Source organism: Crocuta crocuta, unplaced genomic scaffold, assembly GCF_008692635.1.
Source record: "Crocuta crocuta isolate KB4526 unplaced genomic scaffold, BGI_CrCroc_1.0 scaffold1173, whole genome shotgun sequence".
Classification (NCBI taxonomy): Eukaryota; Metazoa; Chordata; class Mammalia; order Carnivora; family Hyaenidae; genus Crocuta; species Crocuta crocuta.
In genome coordinates this window covers 385,091-409,687 of record NW_027532276.1, presented here as the reverse complement: position 1 = coordinate 409,687, position 24,597 = coordinate 385,091, and the positions used below count along the sequence as shown (strand labels likewise).

At 38.0% G+C, this 24,597-nt stretch overlaps 2 protein-coding genes across 5 annotated transcripts in view; both read right to left on the bottom strand.

The window, feature by feature from the left end:
- LOC144243374 (pleckstrin homology domain-containing family A member 5) overlaps positions 1–17,998 on the bottom strand; it is a 237,017-nt gene extending 219,019 nt beyond the window's left edge. For all 4 annotated transcript variants that reach the window (XM_077778397.1, XM_077778393.1, XM_077778394.1 and 1 more), the window contains exons 1-3: positions 17,928–17,998; positions 17,695–17,774; positions 15,828–15,885 (exon numbers count right to left, since the gene is read on the bottom strand). The gene's annotated coding sequence lies outside the window, so the exon portion shown is untranslated. The remainder of the gene's footprint in view (positions 1–15,827; positions 15,886–17,694; positions 17,775–17,927) is intronic.
- Positions 10,992–22,307, bottom strand: LOC144243375 (WW domain-containing oxidoreductase-like). The gene is made up of 5 exons (XM_077778398.1): positions 22,275–22,307; positions 17,928–18,094; positions 17,695–17,774; positions 15,828–15,885; positions 10,992–11,048 (listed from the first exon to the last, which is right to left on the bottom strand). The coding sequence occupies exons 1-5, from the start codon at positions 22,305–22,307 to the stop codon at positions 11,045–11,047; spliced, it is 342 nt and encodes a 113-aa protein (XP_077634524.1). The 3' UTR covers positions 10,992–11,044.
- Positions 22,308–24,597: the final 2,290 nt, after the last annotated feature.

Sequence of the window (24,597 nt, the reverse complement as noted above, 5' to 3'; positions counted from 1 at the left end):
GGGGGGGGAGAGGGTTGCAGCTCCACTGAGAAAGGAATAGCAGCTGAACTGAAAATCACTCATATTAGAATAGCAGGGCTGACTTGAGACTGTAAATTTCTGGATTATTAACTAAAGGTTCAAAACGACCTGAAAGTTCTCAGTAAAAGAAAAAAATAAGTAGTTGATTTCTTTGTCCTTTTATCATTCTTTTCTAAAATACAGAAATTTCTCAGTGTGAATGGTTTCTGAGCAATGCATCTATTGTTCAGTAAGGATTTCATTTCTCGTTTGCCCACTGTCTCTTACCTCCTCCAACTAAGTTTTGGAAAATAGATATAGTGAGATACGTTCCAGCCCGACCCCCTTCCCATGCATCTGGGTAAGCATAAAAGGTTTAGTGACCTGAAATGGACGAGGCCGTCCTGCTTTCTACCCTGTGGGGTTGTTCTGAGAATCCAATGAGAGCGAGGGAGAGGAGAGTGTTTAGAAGGAAGGTGACCTCTCCTGGCTCACCGCCCACAGTTCTCAGTCCCAGCCTACTTCAGTCACTCCCGGTCATGGCGTGGCCTGTGCCGGTCAGCGTTACGTGCCTGGGAGCGCCTGTTTTCCAGCACCTTTGCTGAGCCTGAGTATTAATACATTTTAAATATTTCAAACCTATATATTTGCACAGCTGTGATCTCAACTTTTTAATCCCTTTTTATTAATGACAAGGGTTTCGGTTCTTCTCCACCCTTCATTTACCCTCTTCTACAGATAATTTATTCTACGGCTACATTCATTTTTCCAAAAAAAATTATAAAATATATTTTTTTAAAACAGCAACATCTACCTTCAAAATGCCTTTTCATAGTAACTCCTGGGCATACTATATTATATATTGCCTTTAGCATTCTCTCCTTTCAATTCAGTTCCACTTGCCTACAGAGGAGTCCCTAATGTTATGATGCCTTAAACTCTTCATTACCCTGGAGAATACATTCAAGCCAGGTTATCTGCAGCCCTGGACAAGAGTTACTTTACTCTTTAAAGCAAGTCTTTCTTAGTGCCACCAAGCAATTCAGAAATAAACTGATTTCTAATTCCTTTCTTTTATTATTTCTTTAAAGTTTTATTTATTTCTGAGAGAGACAGAGAGAGATAGCATGAGCAGAGGAGGGTCAGAAAGAGAGGGAGACACAGAATCTGAAGCAGGCTCCAGGCTCTGAGCTAGCTGTCAGCACAGAGCCCAGTGCAGGGCTCGAACCCATGAACCGTGAGATCATGACCTGAGCCAAAGTGGGACGCTCAACTGACTGAGCCACCCAGGCACCCCTGATTTCTAATTCGTAAATCACAGGGCTTTCTTAGGTAGAAAGCAGCATTTTAAATACCAAATATAGTGATGTGCCTGGGTGGCTCAGTCTGCTAAGTGTCTGATTTCGGCTCAGGTCATGATCCCGTGGTTGGTAAGTTAGAGCCCCACATCGGGCTCTCTGCTGTCAGTGCAAAGCCCACTTCAGATCTTTTCCCTGTGTCTCTCTGTCCATTCCCCTCCTTCTCTCTCAAAAAACTGAAGAAACATTTTAAAAAATTAAATTAAAAAAAACCCAAACATGTATATTACTGAATATATACTACACTATCACTAACACTTGCTATTGCACACAACAGTCACAAAGTGTTAGTGAAGTTCCTACTTCAAGAGGTCTAAAATCTACATGGGATAAAGACTTAAAGCAATGTTTCTGAACCATGAGTAGGCTTGATTCTTAAATTGTTTTCCAGCATAAATAACATTGGAACGAATTATTTTTTTACTCAATGTAATGAACTTGCAAAACAAATACTCATGTGAATTAAAATCTGAAAAATAAATACACAGGTATTTCATACCTACACCATGTTTTACAGTCTGTTTATATAAATTAACTCATAACATTGTAAGCTTATATAATAGGCAAGAAGAAACTGGTATGTAACAGGATTAAGACATGTTCTCAAAGTGATATGGTTAATAGAAGTAGTCGGGCCAATGTCTGACCCATGGCTACTTTCTACTTTACTAGATTACTCAGTGCCCATAGACTTACCAATTATGCACACTGTGATACAGAGATAATAGCGTATTCCTCTTGGCAAATCTAAATGGCTGATAAAGGGCCTAAATCACAGTTCTGAACTCATGGTTTTCTAGGTGGATGCACACAAGACTATCCATTGTGCTGTGGGAAACCATATTTAGCACCCGTATGTACATGAATTGTTAAATCATGAAAAAATAAGAAAAAATAAGCTTTACTAATATGTAAGCCATGAAATGACAGCAATACATGTACATAATTTATAAATACACATACAATGGGGGAGTATAATCAAAAACTTTTTGCCTGTAGGGTTACAAAACCAAAAATACTTTGGAGATCTCTACTAAGCTAACTGGCTCAGGCATCGAAAATACAAATCTATGACAGAAGAGAAAACAGAAAATATATGGAAGAGACAATTCACAGAAGACATTCAAACTGCCAACAAATAGAAAAAAAGATGCCAAGCAGAGCTAAAACCAGTAACATGCAAATTCAAAGATACCATTTCTGTCCATTAGATTAGCCAAAACTTAAGTCTGGGAATACCAAGTGCTGGCAAGAATACGAGAGAGGATAACTCCAAACACTGCCTGGCTCAAGGATAAAATGGTAAAGATTTTTTGGAAGACAGCTGGACTCAGTGTAAACCACAAATAGTAAAACCATTAATCTGAAGGTGACAATCAAATGGTTCCAATAGGTGGCCCAACTCCAATTCCCAAACGAATTCAGGAACTGAATGCACTGTGATCTGGGGCTTTCTGATTCATTATGCAGTCCGTTTTGTACAATGGGTCGTTTTTATCACTTTTCTATACTCTTTTCTTTTTTTGTCACTCCATGGTCTTAGTGAGAAATAATGTTTTCCATTAATCTTATAAATATGCATTTTAATAATGTCAATATTTTTAGACCCCATGTATGGCGGATAGCAGGATTTTACTATATTTACCAAAAGCTAAAATACACATATGGCAAACATTTTCTAAAAATATTTGCAAATGACCACAAAATTTATGTATGTTCACTATACACTTTTAGAAATTGGAAAAAAAAAATTTGGACCCATATGTCCAACAATATGGGTATGGCGAAATAATCAAAGCATATTTTGTAGCTACTGAAACTGACTTATAACTACTAATATGAAAAGACAGATTAAATAAAAACTATATTCAGCATAATCGCATTTTTAAGTACAATCTTAATTTTGTTTACACACACACATGCACGTGAATGCAAAGAAAAGACAATATAGTATGAAATAATAGTATTTTTAAGTCTCCCTTTGAATGCAGTGTTATAGTGCCTACTCAAAAATACTGCCACTGATAATTACATGTTTAAATCACAAGAGTCGATCCAAAGGTCAAGTTGACAACTCAGTCAAGCACTTAAAACTCTCTCCACATAAATACACATGCAAATGTGAGACTATGTATATAATACACATGCATGGGTGAGACTATCATTGATATCTTATTCTATACCAACTATATTAATTGTCAGCATGAAAACAGGATGAACAAAAGCTTAAGACTCACTTGACTCAAGTACTCAAATATTTTTAAACTATTTGGGCTTATATACAAGCTCATGAATTGCTTTCATTTTGTAGGTTTGTGGCTTTATGATATACGTTCACAGACATTAAAGAATGGTAAATACAACCAGTATACCCACCTCCTCATTTAAGCCCTTACAAACATCACTAGCCCATCACAATATGCTTTCCTACTGATCCAGAAGCTGGCCTCCAAATTGTTCTGAATACAGTGCTCTAAAACTGCTATTGCTAAGCAATTAGAGTTGCAACTTATATACCATCTCTAGTATTCACAGGCTTGTATAGGCCTCTCCCACTTTTGATTTTGGCCTTAGTTTGTGACTTGCTTTGACCAACGGGACATGAGCAAATATAATGTAAGCAAAGGACTTGTAAGTGCTTTGTGCACTAGGGTTTGTCCACTTGGAATGTTCCCCTTTAGAAGCCTGCTGCCATGTTATAAAGAAAACTGTAGACAGACCATAAAGTGATGAGAGGCTATGAGGCAAGAGACACTGGATATTCCAGCCGCAGCCAAGTTCCAGCTGAATGTATCTACATGAATACTCAGTTATACTACAAAGAACAACAGAGGAATGGCCTAGCTGAGCCCAGTCAACCCAAAGAAAGGGAAGAAACTATAAATCATTATTGTTTTAAAACACTAAGATTTGGAGTAGTCGATTATGTGACAACATGTAACTGGAAGACTAATCCCTGTTCTAAACCATCTGCAGCACTAACAATCCATGTAGATTCTCTACCAGTTACCTTTACCTGTCCAACCAAGAGTGTCTATTGCAGGCATGGAGAAATGGGGGCACTCTGAAATACTCTCATATACTGCAAGAGAGAACATAAATGTGTAAAATCTTCTAGAGAGCAATTTGGCAAAATGTTAAGGTACTGAACCTTTTTTAAAAAGGTCATGTCCTTTCCAAATAATTCCAAGTCTAGGAAATATATATGCATTATAAGAATGTTACATAGAACTTTCTCACAGCAAAAAAGTAGAAAACATAGCCATCTAAAAATAGAGAAATGTTTAAACAATTATATGTTTACAAGAGAGAACATCACAGTTATTTAAAAATCTTCTAACGAATACATAACATAGGAACACACAATATAACTAATGAAAACAGTATTCAACACAATATTAGCAATAAGACCCAAAACTTAAAAAAAATATGTATGTATGCATGTGTACTGAAATATCAACACATTTTCTTGGCACAACAGGATTGGGTGATTTTTTATTTTCTCCATAATCTTTAGTATTTTCCAAATGTTTTTATAACAAAAATCTATAACTTCTATAATCAGGAAAAAAAACATTTTAAAAAAGGTTGGGAAGTTCTGACTTCCTCACTCTGCCCTTCCCCTGCTGGCGCACACTCGCATGCACATGTTCTCTCTCTCTCTCTCTAAAATGAACACGAAAAAAAGTTTAAAAACACGGGTTGAGAGAAAAGCACACACATTAAGTACAGAGTCTTACTTGATTTGGAATCATTCTCTGATCATTCTTTAGTGAATTATTTTATTTTTTGAGAGAGTGCATGCATGTGAGCAAGAAAGGAGAGGGAGAAAATCTTAAGCAGGCTCCATACCCAGCGCAGAGCCGCACAAGAGGCTCCATCTCCAGACTGTGAGATCATGACCTGAGCCGAAATGAGATTTGGACGCCCAACCGACTGAGCCACCCAGGCACCCCTAGTGAATTATTTTAAGTGGCATCATTATTACAATGCATCTATATTCTGGGAGAAAACAAATTTTTCAAAATAAATGAAGAACAGGGGCGCCTGGGTAGCTCAGTCGGTTGAGCATCCGACTTCAGCTTGGATCATGATCTCGCGGGTTGTGGGTTTGAGCCCCACACTGGGCTCTGGGCTGATGGCTTAGAGCCTGGAGCCTGCTTCAGATTCTCTCAGTCTCTCCCTGCCCCTCCCTCCCCCGCTTGCGCGTGCTCTCTCTCACTCAAATATAAATAAACATTAAAAAAGTTAAAAAAAAATAAATGCAGTACAAAAGATTAATTTTCAACAGATTAAAAAAAACTGACTAAATTTAACATGCTACTTTCCCTCTATCATTGTTTTGTACTATGAAGCTGAGCAAGGAATTCATTTCAAGACTCTGCTCTAGTGTTCTACTTCACTGTGTTTTAAATTTTAGTTTGAACAGCTTTATAAATATTTAATAAAATGGGTATTATATGCACCTTCAACCAAGTTTAGCAAAAGCTGCTGGAATGAACTCAGTGTGAAGACTAAAACTATTTTTCATCTCAGAGGCGAATTCTTTTTTTAAGACCATGCCTATCTAAAAAAATAATGTGTAAAGAATCTCTTTTGGAAATGATAAGAAACAGGAGGCATGTAGCAAGTTTTGGTAGCATTACTCAAGCACTGATACTATTTGGCAATTAGTGTCAGAATCAGTCAGTAACTTCAGAAGAACCAGAGGGCATCACTGGCCTACACAGCAGGGTGGAGTTTTGATCACACTGGGGGTCTACTGCTACTTGTACTAAATCAAAGTTGATTTTCTCCATCTCCTTTGCTCTCGACAGCCAGTGTAAGATTGATTTCTACAGTTTCTTCCTCAGAATTCAACACATCCACTCCATTCTCCCAGGTCTAGGCCTGACCCATCCTGCTTTCCTTCTCAATACTCACTCTGCAAGGTACTGTACAAAGCTTCCTTAAAGATCAGTGATACTATCACCTCTTGGAATTCGGCAGATGTTCAGGTTCACCATCTTCCCAGCCCTGAGCACTCTGTACTATATTATAAGGGAGGAGCAGCAGATCTCTGATCTTGTAGTCTTTCACACCCTTGTTTCCTATGGTGAACTGAACCTTTCTCTCCAATCACATGGTTTCTGGAAGGCTTGCCAAGTAATTTTGGCTGCAGCCAAGGACAGAAAATTGCTGATGTCCAGAGGGTCAGTCTTTGTTGTGATTCAAGGTGGTCAAAGTCCTGTCCAAGACTGTTTTGAGTATGAAAAAGAAACCTTCCCTTTCGGACTTAAAAACTAAAAGGGTATTATTTGGGGTTCAAGCATAATTTTTCTGATTAAGGAAAGAAGCTTTTGAAAGTGAAAAAGGTAAGAGCCTTGAAGAACTCATTTGTATCACTCCTGGAATTAATGAGGAAAAACCATTTTGTTTTGGCTTATACCATTGGGTTTGGGTCACTGACATTTGCCACAATAAAAATTCTGACTGGATGACAAGTAAGAAGCAGAGAAATGCCCTGGGATGTTCAGATTTTGGTAAAAACTTTCATTTTTTATAATCTGCACTAGGTCTTCATTTCAAACATCTAACTGCCTATTATGTGCCAGGTGCGGAAAACATAAAGATTATTATGACTTCAAAGAATTAAGTGTTTCTGAAGTCACTGGCCACTTTAGAGAATAATTCCCCAACAGCTCAGAGGCTACTCCTAAGTGGCCACACAGTTCCCCAGCTGGATCTAAAACTTCTATCACCTGTACCTCATGAGTACTACTTCCTATTTCTCTCAGGTTTCTATAGGACCCACTGATTTCAGAGTGTTAAAGACTGGTCTACATTCGCTTTACTCATGTTATTCACAACGGTATAGACTTCAAGGTCTCCCTTGCGCTCTAGAAGCCACAGCAACGCGATGTGAAAGTTCCTAAATGGAAATGTCATGGGCAGTGGTAAGGTCTGGATTTCAGCTGTCTCCCGAGAGGACTCTCAGATCCCTCCATTCTCTTGGCTTACGCATGGGATCAAGCCTCTAAGCAGATCCTCTCTGCCTCACAAAGAATCACATACACCAAACTTGAGAAACAGAGGATTTACTAATTCATACTGGATAGATAAACGTCACATGGAGAGAATATTTAAATTTCACATGGAGGCAAATTTTAAGGTTTCTGAATAAGCATGAAGTTAAGTTGGCTGTCATCAAAATTCATTCAGTCAACAATGAGAAAAGCTTAGGTTGAGGGACTAAAAAGACAGCAACGAACAAGACTGCTTCTCATGAATCTTACCTACCATACATCCACAGGGTGACCAAGCAGGCATTTAAAATTCTAACATGTACTTTTTAAATATATTGTTTCTGAAATAAGGACGGAATGGTTTCTTCAATATGGTCATGGCGCTCCCTTTCCCCCAGAAAAGCTGCTATTAAATTAACAGTAACTGATAATCAGGCAGCTTGAAAGAAACGCAGTAATTACACATTCAATATTTAAGCATAATCTTGTTAAATGCTAAGAAGGAAGACTATAAGGAGAAAATCTGATGGGGAACAGAACTTACTCTGGAAGGGCTCTGTGAGCTCTCCCAAATCTCCTCACGCAGCAGAGTGACTCTTTCAGAAGGTAAAGCCGGATCATGTGCTTGCTCTACTCAGCCTGCAGTGGTTCCCTATTTCCCCAAGTAACAGCCAATTACACCAACCAATGAGGCCCTAAAGAGTCCAAGCCATTACTTCTCTGGTTTCAGCGTTCTTCCCACACTCATTCTTCATCATTCCTCTCCTGATGGCCAGACCCTGTCCTATTTTTGTCTTATAGCATTTTCACATTATCACGCACTCTAAAACTGACTTATTTACCCATGCTTACTTTGTCTGATGTTCTGTCTCCCACCCCCATCCAGCTCCCCAGAAGGATAGTATTCTGGTCTATTTTGTTTAGTGATCACTAAGACACATTTAGGAGCTTAAAATGTGTTGAAGAGCATCGCAAGAAAGAACGTATCCATGAACAAGTGACTGGAAGACCCTGTCACTGGGACTAAACTAATAATCAAAACGAGCTGGTGAAGTCTTGCTCTCTACTATATCATGGAGGGTAACCCTCCGCAGTTTTCCTCCTTCTACTCAAGTTCTATGCCACACCAATCCACCACCCCAAGTCTTCAGATGGGGCAAAACCTCCACGTTACAGTCCAGTCTCAAGCCCAAGATGCTATCTTAGTCTTCATTTTTCAGATGATCTTGTGCTGCTTTGTTCTGATCCACTCTGAGAATTTCACTGCTGAACTTCCGGAGGCAGGCTTATTTCTCTCATTTGTGAGAAACTCCTCTTCCAGTAACCCTCATATCGGGCCAAGTCCACTCCATGTATCTGGTCAAAGCATGATGTACACTTCACAGAATGTATCACCATCTACAAGTACATATTTGTGATTATTTTATTATGGCCTCTCCCACAAAATAACTGTATGCTCCTTACAAGCAAGGTCCATGTCTGTCCTTCACAAAGCCTACAGCATCTGGCACACAGTAAATACCCAGGGAGTATTTGTTGAATGAACAACTGGATAGATGTCTATGACATTTCCGGCTTGGATTTATACACATATATAGCATACTGGGTAGCTGGAATAGGGGTTTTTGGGGAGAGAGGGTTGTGTTTCTTGTCTGTGAAGGAGAAATAGAAGATAATGTTGGGAATTCTTTGGAAAAGCCAATTTTGGCCACCTAAAATGCTATGTCCTCTCAAGCAGCTAAAAGACCAAACCATGATTAACACTTCCACCGAGAGCTTCCCCCCACCACCTACTCCCTTATTCCAGTCAGGGGTACCAATCATTCTTGTAGCCACTCAGACACAAAGCCTTTGAGTGGCTTCTGACCTCTTTCTCTGTCAGCCTCCTAGCTCAGCAAGAGTCCTAGGGCGTGTCAACTCCTCTTTAATATCTTTGATCGATGGCCTTCCTCCTTTCCATTCCTGCTACTACTAACTTGGTTTAAGCAACTAACTCACAGATTATTACAGCAACAGATCCAAAACTTGGTCTCCTTGATTCCAGGTTTGCCCCTTTCTAATCCATCTGCCAATAGTAAATCTCCCTTAAAACCTTCATTCTACACTATTAATGCTATACCAAAAAATACCTGCCATGGCAAGCTAGAAAATAAAAATCTCAGCCTGCCATTCAAAGACCGGACACAATACAGCTCCATACAGTATCCTGGCATGTTAATTAACACCACTTATCAGCATGGTAGTTATCATTAGACATCACACACATTATACATGGTTCCCACTCTCATGAATTTACCCTATCAGTCATTTATATTAACCCATCTGAATTCCATCCATACCTTCAGGTCTATATGTAACTTTTCACATTTGACCCCAATTTATACATATCTATTATAGAAAAATTAAAAAGTCACAGGAAGGGTGCATTTATCAACAAATGCTAAGAAACACTTTATCTATCACAGACAAATAAAGGTGGCTATACAGGGATGTATACACCTGGTCAGAGTCCAGGGCCTCCAATTCTCACTCTTCTAACTGACTTTGTATTTTTCTACTCTCCCTGTCTTTTCCCTTCCTAAAGATACACCAGACCTTTGAGAAAAAGAAAAAACAAAGAAATCTACCCACATTAAGGGAACCCCAAAAGGGTTCTCAAAATGCACCTGAGTTGTGAGGAAGCCTCTTAATCTGTCCTAATTAACTCCTTCAAAGACTGGAAGCCAACATTATTAACATCGACACCACTTTTAGAGACTGACTGGATGCTAGGGATTAACTACCCACAGAAACTATAAAGACACACTGAGCAGGCCTGGTCCTGGGGCTAAAAAGAAGGAGAATGGGATTCCACGATAAAATTCATTAAGACTGGAAGTCTGGTGTCCCAATCTTGGAACTCTAAATGCATTTCGTCACCGAAACTTTCCTAATTGTGGAAACAGAACACTCTAATTTTCCTTTAAGACGAAACTATTTTAATTTTTTTTAAATGTTTATTTTGAGAGAGCGAGCACTCACACACAAGTGGGGGAGGGGCAGAAAGAGAGAGAGAGAGAGAGAGAGAGAGAGAGAGAGAGAGAGAGAGAGAGAGGAGCCCAAGTAGGCTTTATGCTGTCAGCACAGGGCTCAATGCAGGGCTCGATACCATGACTGTGAGACCATGACCTGAGCCAAAATCAAGAGTCAGAAGTTCAACCAACTGAGCACTCAGGTCTCCCAGGAGATATTAGTTTTAAATTACAGGTTTATTCCACCTTTTGTTTTAACGTCTGTTCTACTACTAGAGTATAGGCTCCAGGAAGGCAGGGTCTCCCCACTGTATTACAGAACACTGGAACAGTGCCTAGCAGTTACTAAGTGTGCCTGAGTGAATGTAAATGAATGACCAAATTGCAACACCCTGTCAATATAATACTAGTCACAAGTTCTCAGGGGGTTGAACAAACTTTTACTTGTAGGTTGGCCTACTAACCTAACTACTGTGCTTGTTGAAATGATACCTCTAGCCCCAAGCAACCCACTTATGGAGAAATATATATTATAGGGCCTGTTTATTATACTGGTCAGTATTTTTAGTATTTAGAGGGGCTTTAGCCCAGAGATCTTTGAATGCTAGTGACTAGTAGTGAGGCTATGTGACCTGCAATACACCTTTAACCTCTTTAAGCTTCAGTTTCATCATCTGAAAAAAAAGGAAAGAGAACAGTAAAAGGCCACTGTGGAGATTAAATTCATCTAACAGTATGCTGAAGGACCTAGCACTAAGTCCATGTTTTCCCCACTACCTCCTTCTTTCAACCCATTTCCTATATTACAGACTCCCTGAAGGTTGAAACCATTGTTCGTAGTTGTGTTGTACCTAATGGAATATCATAAACTGCTTCACACACGTAAGAATCACATATTAGAATCCAAAACTCTGTTATGAATATAAAAAATATAATGCCCATAAACTATTCTGAGGCATTATATTGCTATATCCAATCATATTATAGTATTAACGTACCCAACAATTTCAAATATCAATTTAAATATCAAATAGATAGTAATATATTCTAAGATTCTTGGTGGCAGTTATGTTACATTCCCTACTTTTGCTCATAGTTCGAACTGTGATAATCTATGAAGAAACATGATTTCTCCCTCTCACTCAAAACCTTAAATGGCGATGTCAAACTAGAATTCCCTTCATTGCAGGTTAGTTTGAAATTCTAAGCACACATTAGATCCAGCCATTGCAGATACTGAAATGAAACTTCATTAGTCAAAAGTCAAATACTGCTCTATTTGCGTATCAAGAAAAAGTTCATTTTTTAGAACTTAAAATTTTAAGTCAAGAAAAAAAAGCAATAAGAAAATACAACCTCACAAAGTTTACATGCTACTTTATTACCCTGCAAAGACATTTTATGATCCCCAAATCTACCACATAAGACAATGACCTTTAAATAATCAGAACAAAGTTTCTCACTCTTCAGGAGCATTGTTTTAAGATTTATTTGGCACTTGAAGTTAACCATCTTAAAGCTTTGAAGCACAAAGGAATAGTCAATGACACATCCATTTTAAGCTACCATGACCTGTCATTAAGGAGTCATCAAGCAATATTTTCAAGGAGTAAGCAGAAAGCTTTATAACTTTCAAATATATAAGATTATCTTCTGTACTTCATAAACTAAGTTATTTGGATATCTAAAGCTACACTTCATAAGTTACAAAATTCACTGTTAATTTTCTGCATTCTTCCTAATGATAAATAAAATGAATTAAGTGTTAAAAAGCAATATGGAAACTCAATAATCAAATTCAAACACTGTATATATGTATTTATTATACACACACGTGATAATTTTGAAGCTGCCTAGCTTAAGATATACAGAAAAAAAACACTTTTCTCAGAAAAAAATTATTTATCTTTATGATATTTTCAATCATTAACATTTTTATGACCAAATGGATTTAAAGTAAAATACATTCTCTATATTATATATTCTTTTATCTAACTGTAAACTTTTATTAAAGAACCAATTTCAAAAATTATATTAAGTAAACTGATGACCCAATTCAAATCTATACAACTCTTAATCCTGATCAGGTCCTTTGTTGACATTAGCACCATTAACTGTTCCCATGCAGCTCTCCAGGGAAGATATGTACACAACAAAACACACAATGCAGCAACAGAAAGAAAGCACACACCACTCTGGCACTACACACTTCACGCTCATCTGCAGTTATCTGCACAAAGTTTAAGAGAAAGACTAAAATAGTTGGCATGATAGGAAAGCTAAGTAGCTTTCCATATTTCCCACATCATCTCTTCTTGGCCTTTTTAGTTCATCATTTTGTAGACAATTGCGAATTCCCAAAGTATTATAAAATCTGAAGAATTTTAAAAATTGGGATGGAATTTAGAAGTTGTCATTTGTAGCCCACCTAATTTAAAGGCATGAAGACTACACTCGAGAGTTTTCAAAAAGGTCCAGACACAGCCTAGCTCTTACAACTTACCTCCATTCCAGTCCTCTTTCCCCTTACCATCCCTAGAGATGCAACGGTCACTACCTAACTATTATTCAGAATTAAATGTTTTGGCAACGTGCCATTTTTAACAACCACTAACACTTGTTCAGAACAGAAATAATCTGAGGGTCGAATGTACCTTACTTGGGAAGAAAAGTAGAAACAACTCAGGTACTTTAGGCCTTTCTTCTTGCTAAGGGAGCCTCCCAGGAATACTTGATTAGGAACACCAAGAGGGTCAACTTGTCTTTGATTGACCTATCTTCCCTCTTCCCATGAGAACAAAAACCACCCTGTTCACTATCACTATCACACCTTTTCTTATAATTTGATCAATAACCTCCTTTCTTCATCTAAGAAAGAACCAACAATGAGAAATATTATCCACCAATATTAATCACACTTTGCTATTCAGAGTCCTATCCTTTCTTCTCTCAACATTCTAAATATAGTTCACATTCCTGCTGTTTCTCATCTTGCCGTCTCTGCCGACTAGAAGTTCCAAAGGCATGTTTCTGTTGTTTTATTATGTGGTGTGACAAGGGAAACAGTAATTCTTCTGACTACTTCCATGATTAAAATGAGATTCAGACATGACAATATATGTGAAAGCACTTGGTGAATTGCAAAATTTATGAGAAAAGTAATGCCCCATCATGTGAAAATGATAAAGTATCCCTAATTGCTCATAACAAGACAAGTAAGCAAAAAGTTTCTAGGAAATTACTGCCTACATCAGTGATTTAACTATCTTAAATTAGTCTGATATATCTAGAAAGGGAAAGTAGTAGCACCTAACATTCGGCAAATCATGTATTTGTCGATGATCATTTTATTTCAAAGAAGTTCAATGAATGATGTAGTTCTGTAAACATGCTCAACTTTAGAACAAATTATTTCCATAGTATAAACTTATTACTACTTTCTGACACAATTATTGGTTGTCTATTAATGCTACATGATTAAAACCCACTAGCTTAAAAATGTCTTCAGAACTAAAGTAAAATTATTACAGTTTTCTTAATATTGTCCTCATTTTCCTGAGAAACTTATTTGGGCATGACACTCAACTAAGATTCTAATTTGTTTAAGTCAACATAAAAGAAAATCTAATCAAAATGGCTAGTAGAACAACAAAAAAAAAATTCTTTCTAACAGCTCAGTTCTGGATTAAAACATATTCAGCCCACACAGAATCACATTTTGTACTGCTGAATAAACGTTCATCTAAGAATGTACATATTCACAGAAATGAAAATATTATTGAGAATTACACTGGTACTCTTATTCTTGTAAGATCAGCTAGACTTAATGTACAGTAAAAAATATATTGGATAAAAATAAATGAACTCCATCAACAGAAAACTTTCTTCAGAAATATCAATACTACATCTAAAACAGGAGCATCCTTTTCATGGCAATACACACTCACTTTAATTCAGGATGAATATAGTCACTAGAAAAATACTTGTGACTCTGCACTTATGCCTTTATTTTATAGACCATCTAATAATGTATAGCACAATCTCCAAATAAAAGATATGATAAAAAAAAATCCAGAAAAGAACCACATCATGAAATCCTCCATTCTTATAACTTAGTTCTGCTTTCTCTATTTCTATATTCAAATGCAAGCATTCCTAATACCTATAAATATCCCTTGACATTTTACATAAATATCAGTCTGAAAAAATTTTAAACCACACAAGTTAATTATAATTTAACATAAGTATGGTGTGATCTTAAAAATATTACTTAGTAGGGGCACCTGGGTGGCTCAGTTGCTTAAGTGTCTGACTTCGGTTCAGGTCATGATCTCACAGTTTGCAAGTTCAAGCCTTATGTCGGGCTCTGTGCTGACAGCTAAGAGCCTGGAGCTTGCTTCAGATTCTCCATCTCCCTCTCTGCCCCTCCCTCGTTCACACTCTGGCACGAGCGGTCTCTCTCTCAAAAATAAATAAACATTTAAAAAATCTTTTTTTAAAAATATCACTTAGTAAAAAACCTTACTGGGCCCAATGAAATAAACGTGACTTTAGCTAGGTATCCATTATGATTAATAAACTCTTCATATCTCAACCAAGTCTTATATTTTAAGCATTCTCTTTCCAGCCTCAGTTCCTTAAAATTAAACAAAAAAATTTAAAACAAAAAAACCCAAGCTCTTAAGTAAACAGTTTCTAATTTAAAACGAAGATAAAAACCACCTTTATTTTCCCCTTGGGGAGTAAAAAGCTTTCTGACATACTGTTAACCCTGAAGCCCTGTATTTGTCCCCAAATACTACCAACTGAATGAACACTAAACAGAAATTAGCTCAATGTTCTACAGAATTAAAAGCTAGGGCTGACTGGTTATCTCTCCTTGGTAAGTTCTAGTGAAAGCCTTTTACTGAATCACAAGCAACCATAAAACATCTGTATTTTTAAAACCCTGATATATTTAAATAAACTGAGGCAAATTACAATGCTCCAACAGACGCTTGTGAAATAATCAGTATTTATTTGTTTGTTTTTACTTTCAGCTCTGTCATTGTTCATCCAGCTGTGACCTAGCCTCACATCCCTTTTGCTTCTTACTAACAACTCTGGTCAACATACACATGAACAGAATTCACTTTAAAAGAAAAAAAAAGCAACATGCTAATGACAAAATATTGTCATGTTCTATCACCCAGGAATTTATACAGAAGCACGAAAAATGGACTTGTGGCCATAAATGATCTAATTTCCAAGTGAATGAATGTTTAGGCAAATAACATAAGAAAACTGAGTGTTATCTTTTCTCTCAAAATTACAACACATTAAAAGATAAAGTCAGTATTATATGACAGACCTTAAGAAAAATCATGATTCTATCTAGAGATAGAACTATTCAATTGAAGATTAAATATAACATTTAAATTACTAAGGAAAAAAATCACAATTAAAAAACTCACTTTATATAGTATCTTGCACCTTCAAAAGTATATGCTTCTTCCCAGCCAGTAGGCAAATCTAAAAAACATACATTTCACAATTAGTATTACTTCAATGGGACAGCAAAACAAGTTTCAATCCATTTTAATTATTCATTTTCATGATCAGCTATTTTCATTTACTCAGAGTCTTAAAAAAATGCTGGACTGGTAACAATACTTGCAGTCAACATAGTATCTTTTTTGGCAAAATGGCAATTCAAATTTAAAGCCACCAGGAAAGTATGAACAATATTAGAGATTATCTTACGTGATTATACACCTTAATGATCAAAGTGAAAAGGAACAACTCTTTGGCATCCAAAAAAAGCAAGGGAAGCCTTCTAATCCTACCTAAAATACCCATGAAGGTTGGCCAAAAAAAAAAAAAAAACCCCTCTGCATAAAAGGCAACACCTGCTTCTTCTCACTGTGTCTATTTAAGACCGTCCTTTTCAGCTACATAACTAAATCCATCCAGAAAGTGTCACTGATGAGAAAGAACTTCCTAAGTACTTAATTAGGGGGAAAGAACTCTGATAACACATACTTAAAACATGTGTGTTTCTACAGACTTGACTTAAAGAGATGTGAAGTTGCAAGTAATAAACCTGGGAACAATTCAGGTGAATGAATGATGGTAATTTTATGTGCCACACATTACAAATGACAAGTGGCTTGGATTTAACCATAATCTCTCTGAAATAAAGACCAATGATGTGTGCACAAACCCACACAGTCAAAGCAAAGGAAACCAAGCCAGAAATCATGATCGTGTCTTAGAAATTAACACGAAGTCACACAAAAGAATACAATTTTTCTGTAGCGTGAATGTTATCAAATCTGTGCAGGTAATTAGGATACAAATTCGTATTACACATAGCCAAAATAAGTATGAAATAATTGCACAGGATGATTAGGCTAAATAATTAGACCATATTGTCTTTTGTGAAATAAACTTATTATCCATATCGCAAAGAGGCCACCAGAGCTGATATTATGTATGCAGAATACCGAAAGGTATACTGAAGTCAAAGACTGCAGCGGGGAGTATAGAAATATGATCGTGTATTAGTCAGAAATGCCTTAAAAATGTAACCTCATCATGCTTGTTACACCAGCTTTCCCTTTCCTCCTCCACCTTTTTGCAGATTTGGGTATTACTCACTTAACTCCAGAACTGAATAGAAAAGGCAGGCTTGTTCAATATCCTGGCAACTCTAAGGGACTCCCAGAATCTCAGAGTTGGAGAGAAAGTATCCCAGAGGGCTAAAGGACTGCTGAAGCCGGCCTCACCTTCGACCCAAACAATTCTCAAGCCTTTCCAACTGCCAGAGACAGAGGGAGGCCAGGAAGAGAACACATGTTACATTTCAAAGACAAACAAGTTTCACGAATGTAAACAAAGAATGGCAAAAGAAAGCCAGACCAGCGCTGAAGCTACAATCAACCTTTCTCCAGCTCAGCACCTATGTAGCATTCAAACAAGCCGGCCAAGGCCCCGGCCAAGCCAACCCTCCCCAGTGAGGGCACAAATGCCCACAGGCGGGACAGCCCACCCGCCGCCTCCTGGCGGTCGGTGCAACCTCCGCGCTGCTGCCGGGGACTTTGAATCCCGCCGGCCAGCAACTGCAGCTTGCAAATGCCTGCTCCGGCTCCGGCTGCTGCTCCACGCGTTTCCTGAGCCATTCGCTGTCACACGGAGGATCGCAGCACCCCCAAACTCCTCTCCTCCTCCATCAGTCACCTGCCCACGAGTCCCACCGAGGAGGAGGAGGAAGCCGCGCGACTGGAGGCGGCCGTCCCACGAGCAGGAAGAGGATGTGGACACTATNGGGCTCGGCGTTACCTGTGCTCTGCCGCCGGTGTCCGGTGACCACGGCCTCGCCGGTGACGGGGTGCAGCCAGGTGGTGCTCTTCGCCTCCTCGCTGCAGGGGTGAGACAGGGGGCAGAGACCCCGCGTAAGTGGGGGCGCCCGGGGAGCCGAGGGGTCTGAAGCGGCGCAGACCCGGCTCCTGCTTCCCCTCCCGCCGCCAGCCCCCCGCACCCTCCGGGGCCCCGCGCCGTCCCCTGCTCTTTACTTGATGAAGAAGACTCGGCCGCCCCTGGTGATCCCGTAAGTCCAGGACCGGGGCAGGGAGCAGATCCACTCNAGGGATCGATTAAAAAAAAAAAAAGAAAGAAAGAAAGAAAAAAAACCCACAACAACGCGTCCTGCCCCCAGGGCTTTGCCCGGAGGCTTCCCAGCCTAGAGCGCGAGTCAAAGGGAGCGTCAACCCTGTGCCCCAGATTGCTCTCTCTTTAAAACAACAGGAACACTGGCTGAGCTTTGTTTTATTAGAGCTATTGGATGGATATCAGAGATTTTTCCAAAAAAAAAAAATATATATCGCTTTAAAATAGAAAGCTGTTTTATTAAAGCACACGGAAGGCTTTTCCTGTTTGTGTTTTGTGTGCCAGATATCAAAGGTCTGATGAGTTACTCTGGGCCCATGAAATAGGAGTAGACTCTGACTTGACAAAACAAGTTTGCTTCTTCCTAGGCCCCTTAAATCATATAATGTTTTATAAAATGAAACCTTGACTTTTTCTCCTATGGGGAAAAAAAAAGATTCGCTTATTATCAGTCTGGATTTCCACCTTCCCCTATTTTCCCATAGATTACAATCGTAGCCAACTTTTATAGAGTCCTTGCGACGGTGTTCATTTTTAAATCCCCGCAACAACCCTATGGATGCTATCATAATTCCCATTTTACAGACATGAAAAATTGTTTAGAGAAACAGAATAACTTTCCCAAGGTCACAGTAGTGAATGACAAAGCCTGGTTTCAAACTGGCTCTAGCATTTAAACAGTTTTATCTGTATAACCACATTGCTGTATTTATTTTAAGTCTTGCTTTCTCTGTAGCCCACCCCCTTTTTTGTTCTTTGAACAAATGAAGGACAGATTTCACTGCAACTGAGAACCCCTAACACCACCTGGGAGTACTTGCCTCTGATTGTCTCTGGTCCTCTGCTACACTGGAAACTGCTTATGCATCTTTGCAGCAAGATGACTCATTCCAACCGGATACATAGTTCAATAATAATAGTACTATTTAATATTCCTCTAACACCTTTTCTGACCAGTTTTGGGTGCCTCTGAAGCATTATCTTATTTATCTTTCCAGTAGCTCAAAGTAGCAAACCATCTCTTTCTTCATTTAAGGAAACTAAGGCACAGAAAGGTTAAATGACCTTGGCCAAAGCCATATCCATCTCGTCAGATGGGGCCTGGATGAAAATGCAGTTTCATTGGACATTTTCTCTTATACTCTAATTCCCCAAGGCCAGTCTGTCTTTGGAGAAAAGAAGTCGACAATTACTGCTATAATTTTCCTGTCCATCTGCATACACAGGGAAAAAAATAACATCACTTTAATGTTTTCTCTCTTTGGTCCCTTTGCATTCTCCTTTTCCATTTTGCTTCTTATTACTTCTTGACATCTTATCTCCTGCCCAGTCTCTGGAAAAAGTGACTTTTTTTTTTAAATCAATGAATAACTAGCAGGAAATGTTCCACATTACCATCAGTGGTCACTGGTTATTACATAACAAGAAAATCAAGAGCTATTAAATTCATATTGTGCTATCTTACAAATTAAAAAATCTAAAGTGAACCTTTCTAATACCATTATAACTTTAGAAATCTACTGTTAGTCCAGCTATATTTGACTTTTTGACTGTGTTAAGAAGTCTTTAAGTTGGCCATCTGCTGTATGAGGATTCCTTTTAGCTGTGAATCTTTGATTTTACAAGATTCATTAGTGCAAGGCATATTTCAAAAAGATAGAAATTCACTCAATAAAAATGTGTATCTTAAGAAATCACATTCACAATACTTAAATAGAAACCTAAAATCTTAAGCATAATTCTATTATATATCCCTAAATTTAGGAAAGTAGTAAAATGAAAAAAACCCCATATATATGTATATATGTATGTATATATGTATATATATGTATATATGTATATATATGTGTATATATGTATATATATGTGTATATATGTGTATATATATATATACATACACACACATACATATATGCAAAATGAGGCGTGCTTCTGATTTTGGGAAATGATAGCCCTCATACCTTCCAGGAGCCAATAAAAGCAGCTTCACACATTAGACTGTTGGGTTCTCTGGATAATTTTCCTCTTTAATGAGTAAAATAGTATTTTTCTAAAAATTGTCCTTGAATGCTCTTTGTCTGAAACGTTATTGCCTCCTGGTCTGCTTTGCCTTTTGGTTGTATGCACATGTGTGTCTCCTTCACTGCAGGAACCTGGGAGTCATGTCTTCCCCATCACTGAATCCTTCCCAGCCTGGACTGGTACTCAAACAGTTATTGAATTTCATTTTCTCCCAGTGCCTCTACCTCCCAATAGAGTTATTTCCCAATAACCTAACTCCTTTTATCACCCTGTACCTCTTCAATAACTGACTCAGACCTTAACTCATAGCTAACCTCTGCTTTTTATTGCATTTTTTCCATATTTCCAACCTATGAGACTATGCAAGTTCTCGTGTCATGATCTAACTTGTTGAGGAGTATTATCCTATGACCATTACAGCCTTTCTGGAAAAAAAAGAAGCTTCAAAAGTACTGAGCATTAAAAATAAACATCACTCCATTCATACATAGAGGACAATCCTAGTCCTAAAGGGCTTCCAGGTCAAATATAACAGAGAAATACACATAATGATAAGAAAAACTTAAATGAAAGTTTCTTAAAATATGTGAAACAAAGAAGGACAAGGTGACATCTTGGAAAACAGCGAATCAATCCCCCTCACTTTTTAATAAATGGGAATGAAAAATGGATACACTCTGGAGAGTACAGAGATTCTTGAGAGAAAAATATTCTTTTGCTACCATTAATGTGTATTTATATACATTAATATTTATTAAAATCTACCAACAAAGTTTTGTAACTTTGACTAGGTCGTCTCTCTGAACATATCTGTGTTACTGTAGATGATTTGTTACATTATTAGTACACAAAATTAAGGATATTGTAAACAGTTCCTTTAATGAGTCATCTGTAGAGTGTTCTGGATCATGAAAAGTTATAAGTAAGGGCAAAATAGAGGACCCAATGGGCTTAGTGGAAATCTAGACAGAAAGGATGGCAACTGTGGGTCTAAGACAGGAAGAAAAATAGTTGGAAGTTGATTTAATGGAGATTTTTATTTTCTGTTAAGGAATAAATTGATAGGAGAGTTATGGATAAAAATGACTTCACTCATTCATTCAACAACCGTATGTAGGCTCCCTGTTATATATGCTGTGCCAGCCAGTCTGCTGGGTCAGAGAGATTAAAAGACTTGCCCTGCTTTGGGCAGCTTAGAAAGGGAAATGGAGATGTAAATATTTAGGTGCATTGTAGAAGCAGCATCTCTATATCCTCGTCATAGAAAGAAACGTCTGTAACAGTTGTTTTCCAAAGAAGTGTCCCGTGAACTGCTTAAGGCCTATCTCAAACGACAGTCTTCTAATGTTGATATTTTGGAGAACTCTTCCATTATGAACAGGGTAATTGAAAGAAGTATGTAGCAAGCAGCATTAACTACCCTACTGCTGGCCAATCCCTCTACTACACCGGGGGTTCTAGACTAAGCTGGTATCTGCCTGGAGGCTTAGAAAGAGGCCTGAAAGGGAGTTCAAAAATGTCTTCAAGGAGCTTACGTTTGAACCTCTGGTCTTGTTCAAATTAAACACCACTTCCTTTACTCCAGTCAGCAAAGCTTCAATCATCTACTTCTCTCTTCGCTGTAAAAGAGAAAGACCAAAATTCAAATGGCGGAGAATTAGGAAAGGAAGTATGTTCAAATGCAGGGGGCAGGACTGAGTGAGTCAGCAGTCTGGTTGAATTTTATGCCTGGCTCTGCCATTAATTAGCTGTATGACTTTGAAGAAATCATTTAACCTCCACCCCTTTTAGACCTCTGAATCCTCATCTGTAAGGTAAGAGCGTCGGTCTTTTTAAGACGTGCTCTTAAGACATAGAGTGCAAAGACATGGGTAGGATACCAGCTTCCAAAACTGCTTAGTCTTTTCTGCCGCTCAGAGGGTTGTTAATAGAGAAGGTTGGAAGAGCAATTAAGAAAGTTCTTTCACACACAGTATCCTATTTAAGTTGTGCAAATGGCTCTGTAACACTGACATTATTAACGTGTTATGGACAGGAAAATGGGCTCCATGAAGACACTGTATATAATATAGCCATTAAGTGGAAGACTTAGGGTTTGAACCAGGTCTTTAGGATATTAGATTTCAAATTCTGTGCACAAGGTAGTCCGTCTCCCAAGCTTCGTTCCTTGGGTCCTCTGGTTCCTTACTGCCGGCCACTCTCCTACCTACTCAGCTAATGTCCGCCCTCACCACCTCACAGCACCTGCTCTTCTGCGTCACCATTGTCCGGCTACCAAGTCTAGCGGATGCTTTCAGTCTCGAGCTTTCTTGACTTCCTAGCTGTAGTCACGCGTCACCACTTCTATTCCTTGAAACTTTCTACTTTTGGGTCTCATGACACCACTTCCTTGAAGCTCTCCTGCTCTTGCTGTAGACCATCTGCAGCATGGTCACCAGGGAAGCTTACTTAATTATTGATTCCTGAGACTCTCTCCAGACTCATTCAACCAGAACCTCTGAGCACTAGACCAAGGAATCTGCATCCAACAAGCACTTTGGGGATTTCTTACGTACAGTAACTTCTGAGAACAATTCCCAGTACGATAAAATTCCCAAATCTGTATTTCTAGCCTAGAACGCTCTCCTGAGTTCTAGACCATATACCAAATTTCTTTGTAGACATGTTCCTCCTGGAATATTCTTTCTGGATGTTCCTCACATATGCATTCCAAAACAAGTCCCTTTTGCTCCAGACATGCACCACGCCAATGTCGTCCCCTCCTACATGGTACCAACACCCAACCAGATAGCCACATCAGATTTTCCAAATCATCCTCCCACAAACAGTTGGTTAATAAATTCTCTTAATTGTCCATTAAATATATCACAAAGTTATTTCTCTTCCTCATTTCCTGTATTCTAATATAAGCATTCACCACTGCTACCAGAATGATCTTTTTAAAAATGCAAATCTGATTATGTTCCTTTCTTGCATAAAATCCTCTCATGGCTCAAAAAACTTAGAGGATGAAATGCAAAGCTCGTTGCCTGGTTTTGGAAGTTCTTCTTGATCCCAGCCCTGCCCACTTGCCTGTTAGCCATATGGAGTGGCCTACTGTTCTCCGAACAAACCAGGCTCTTTCAAGTGTCTGTACATGCTACTCCCTCTCTCTAGAATGCCCTCTTCTCTGTTTACCTAACAAACTCCTACTTATGTTGAAATTCTTAGCTCAAAAGTTATTTCCATTAAGAAACCAGCCCTTCTTCCTTCAGGGCAAATCTACTTCCTCCTTCTACCATTCATGCTCCCATATCTTCTCTACTGAAATATTATTATAATCTGCATCTCTTTCTCCTCCCTAAACTCCATAAATGAAAACATTTTATTTATTTCTCTTTATCACCTCACTTTCAATAAATGTTATTTACATGAATGAATAATAGTACTGACATTTACATAGTGCCCTATATTTCACTCCATATTTGATATTTATTTCTGTTTGTATTACAGCAACTTGCCAGTGAGTCATGTTTCTATCCTTTCTTAGATTTAACATTCCCTTTAGCTTTTTATAGACTATCCCATATAGAAGAAGAAAAAAATGGCATAAGCCCAAGAGCGGCATAGCAGTGTATGAAAATAGCTGCCTTCTATAGAGCTGTCTACCTGGCTTAAAGAATACTGATTTGTAGTTATATTGAGTGAGATATTGAAGGACAGGTAGGATTCCGCATTATATTTAACATGTTAAAGGGATCTATGGAGCCATCTTTCGAATGTATTTTTCCTAGAAAAATATTGATAAAAATAATATGCAGTATTTATAAAAATCACATACTATAGCTACATGAATTGGGGAAAAACACATACGCTATAACAGACAAGTATAAACATACCATAATCACAATTATGTATATACCCGTAAGTGATAAAGGTTATCAGATCTCTTGCCCGAAGCCCGAGGAATAAATGCAAAGATAAAGGGGAACCCTTTACTCCTTCAGTGTTGGTGTTTTACATAGTGTGCCAGTACTCTGAACAATTCTTCTTTAATGCTTTAAGTTGCTATCTGCTTAAATGTTTTTCTCCCATATGATAATTCATATCTTTTTATAAAAAATTATGTACACACAAGTGTATACGTATATATTTTATTTTCAACTAATTTTTCTGTTTCCAATTTCTTAGTTTTCAATTGTTTATTTCAGTTCCATACAGAATTAAATAGTAATCTCAGATGGAGTATCTGCAGTTAACTGTAATATATCACACAGCTCAAATTAAGGAAAATGTAATGTGAATGCAAATTTTTGTATCATCATAGGCACTGCCTTGTATATATATCGTTAGTATTCAACAAATGCTTAGTAATGGAACGGATCATAAAATAACAGTGTACAGTGCTAGGGGAAAAACTGGAGGCTTTTTAACAAAGCTCTTCTGTTTTGGATACATTTTTCTTAAAATCAAGTGGTTATAAATTCAGAAGTATTTCATCATTTGAATTTCTGATCTGAAGAACATGCATGTTTGACCTAGGAAGATTTTTAAAAATATATGAATAACTACAAT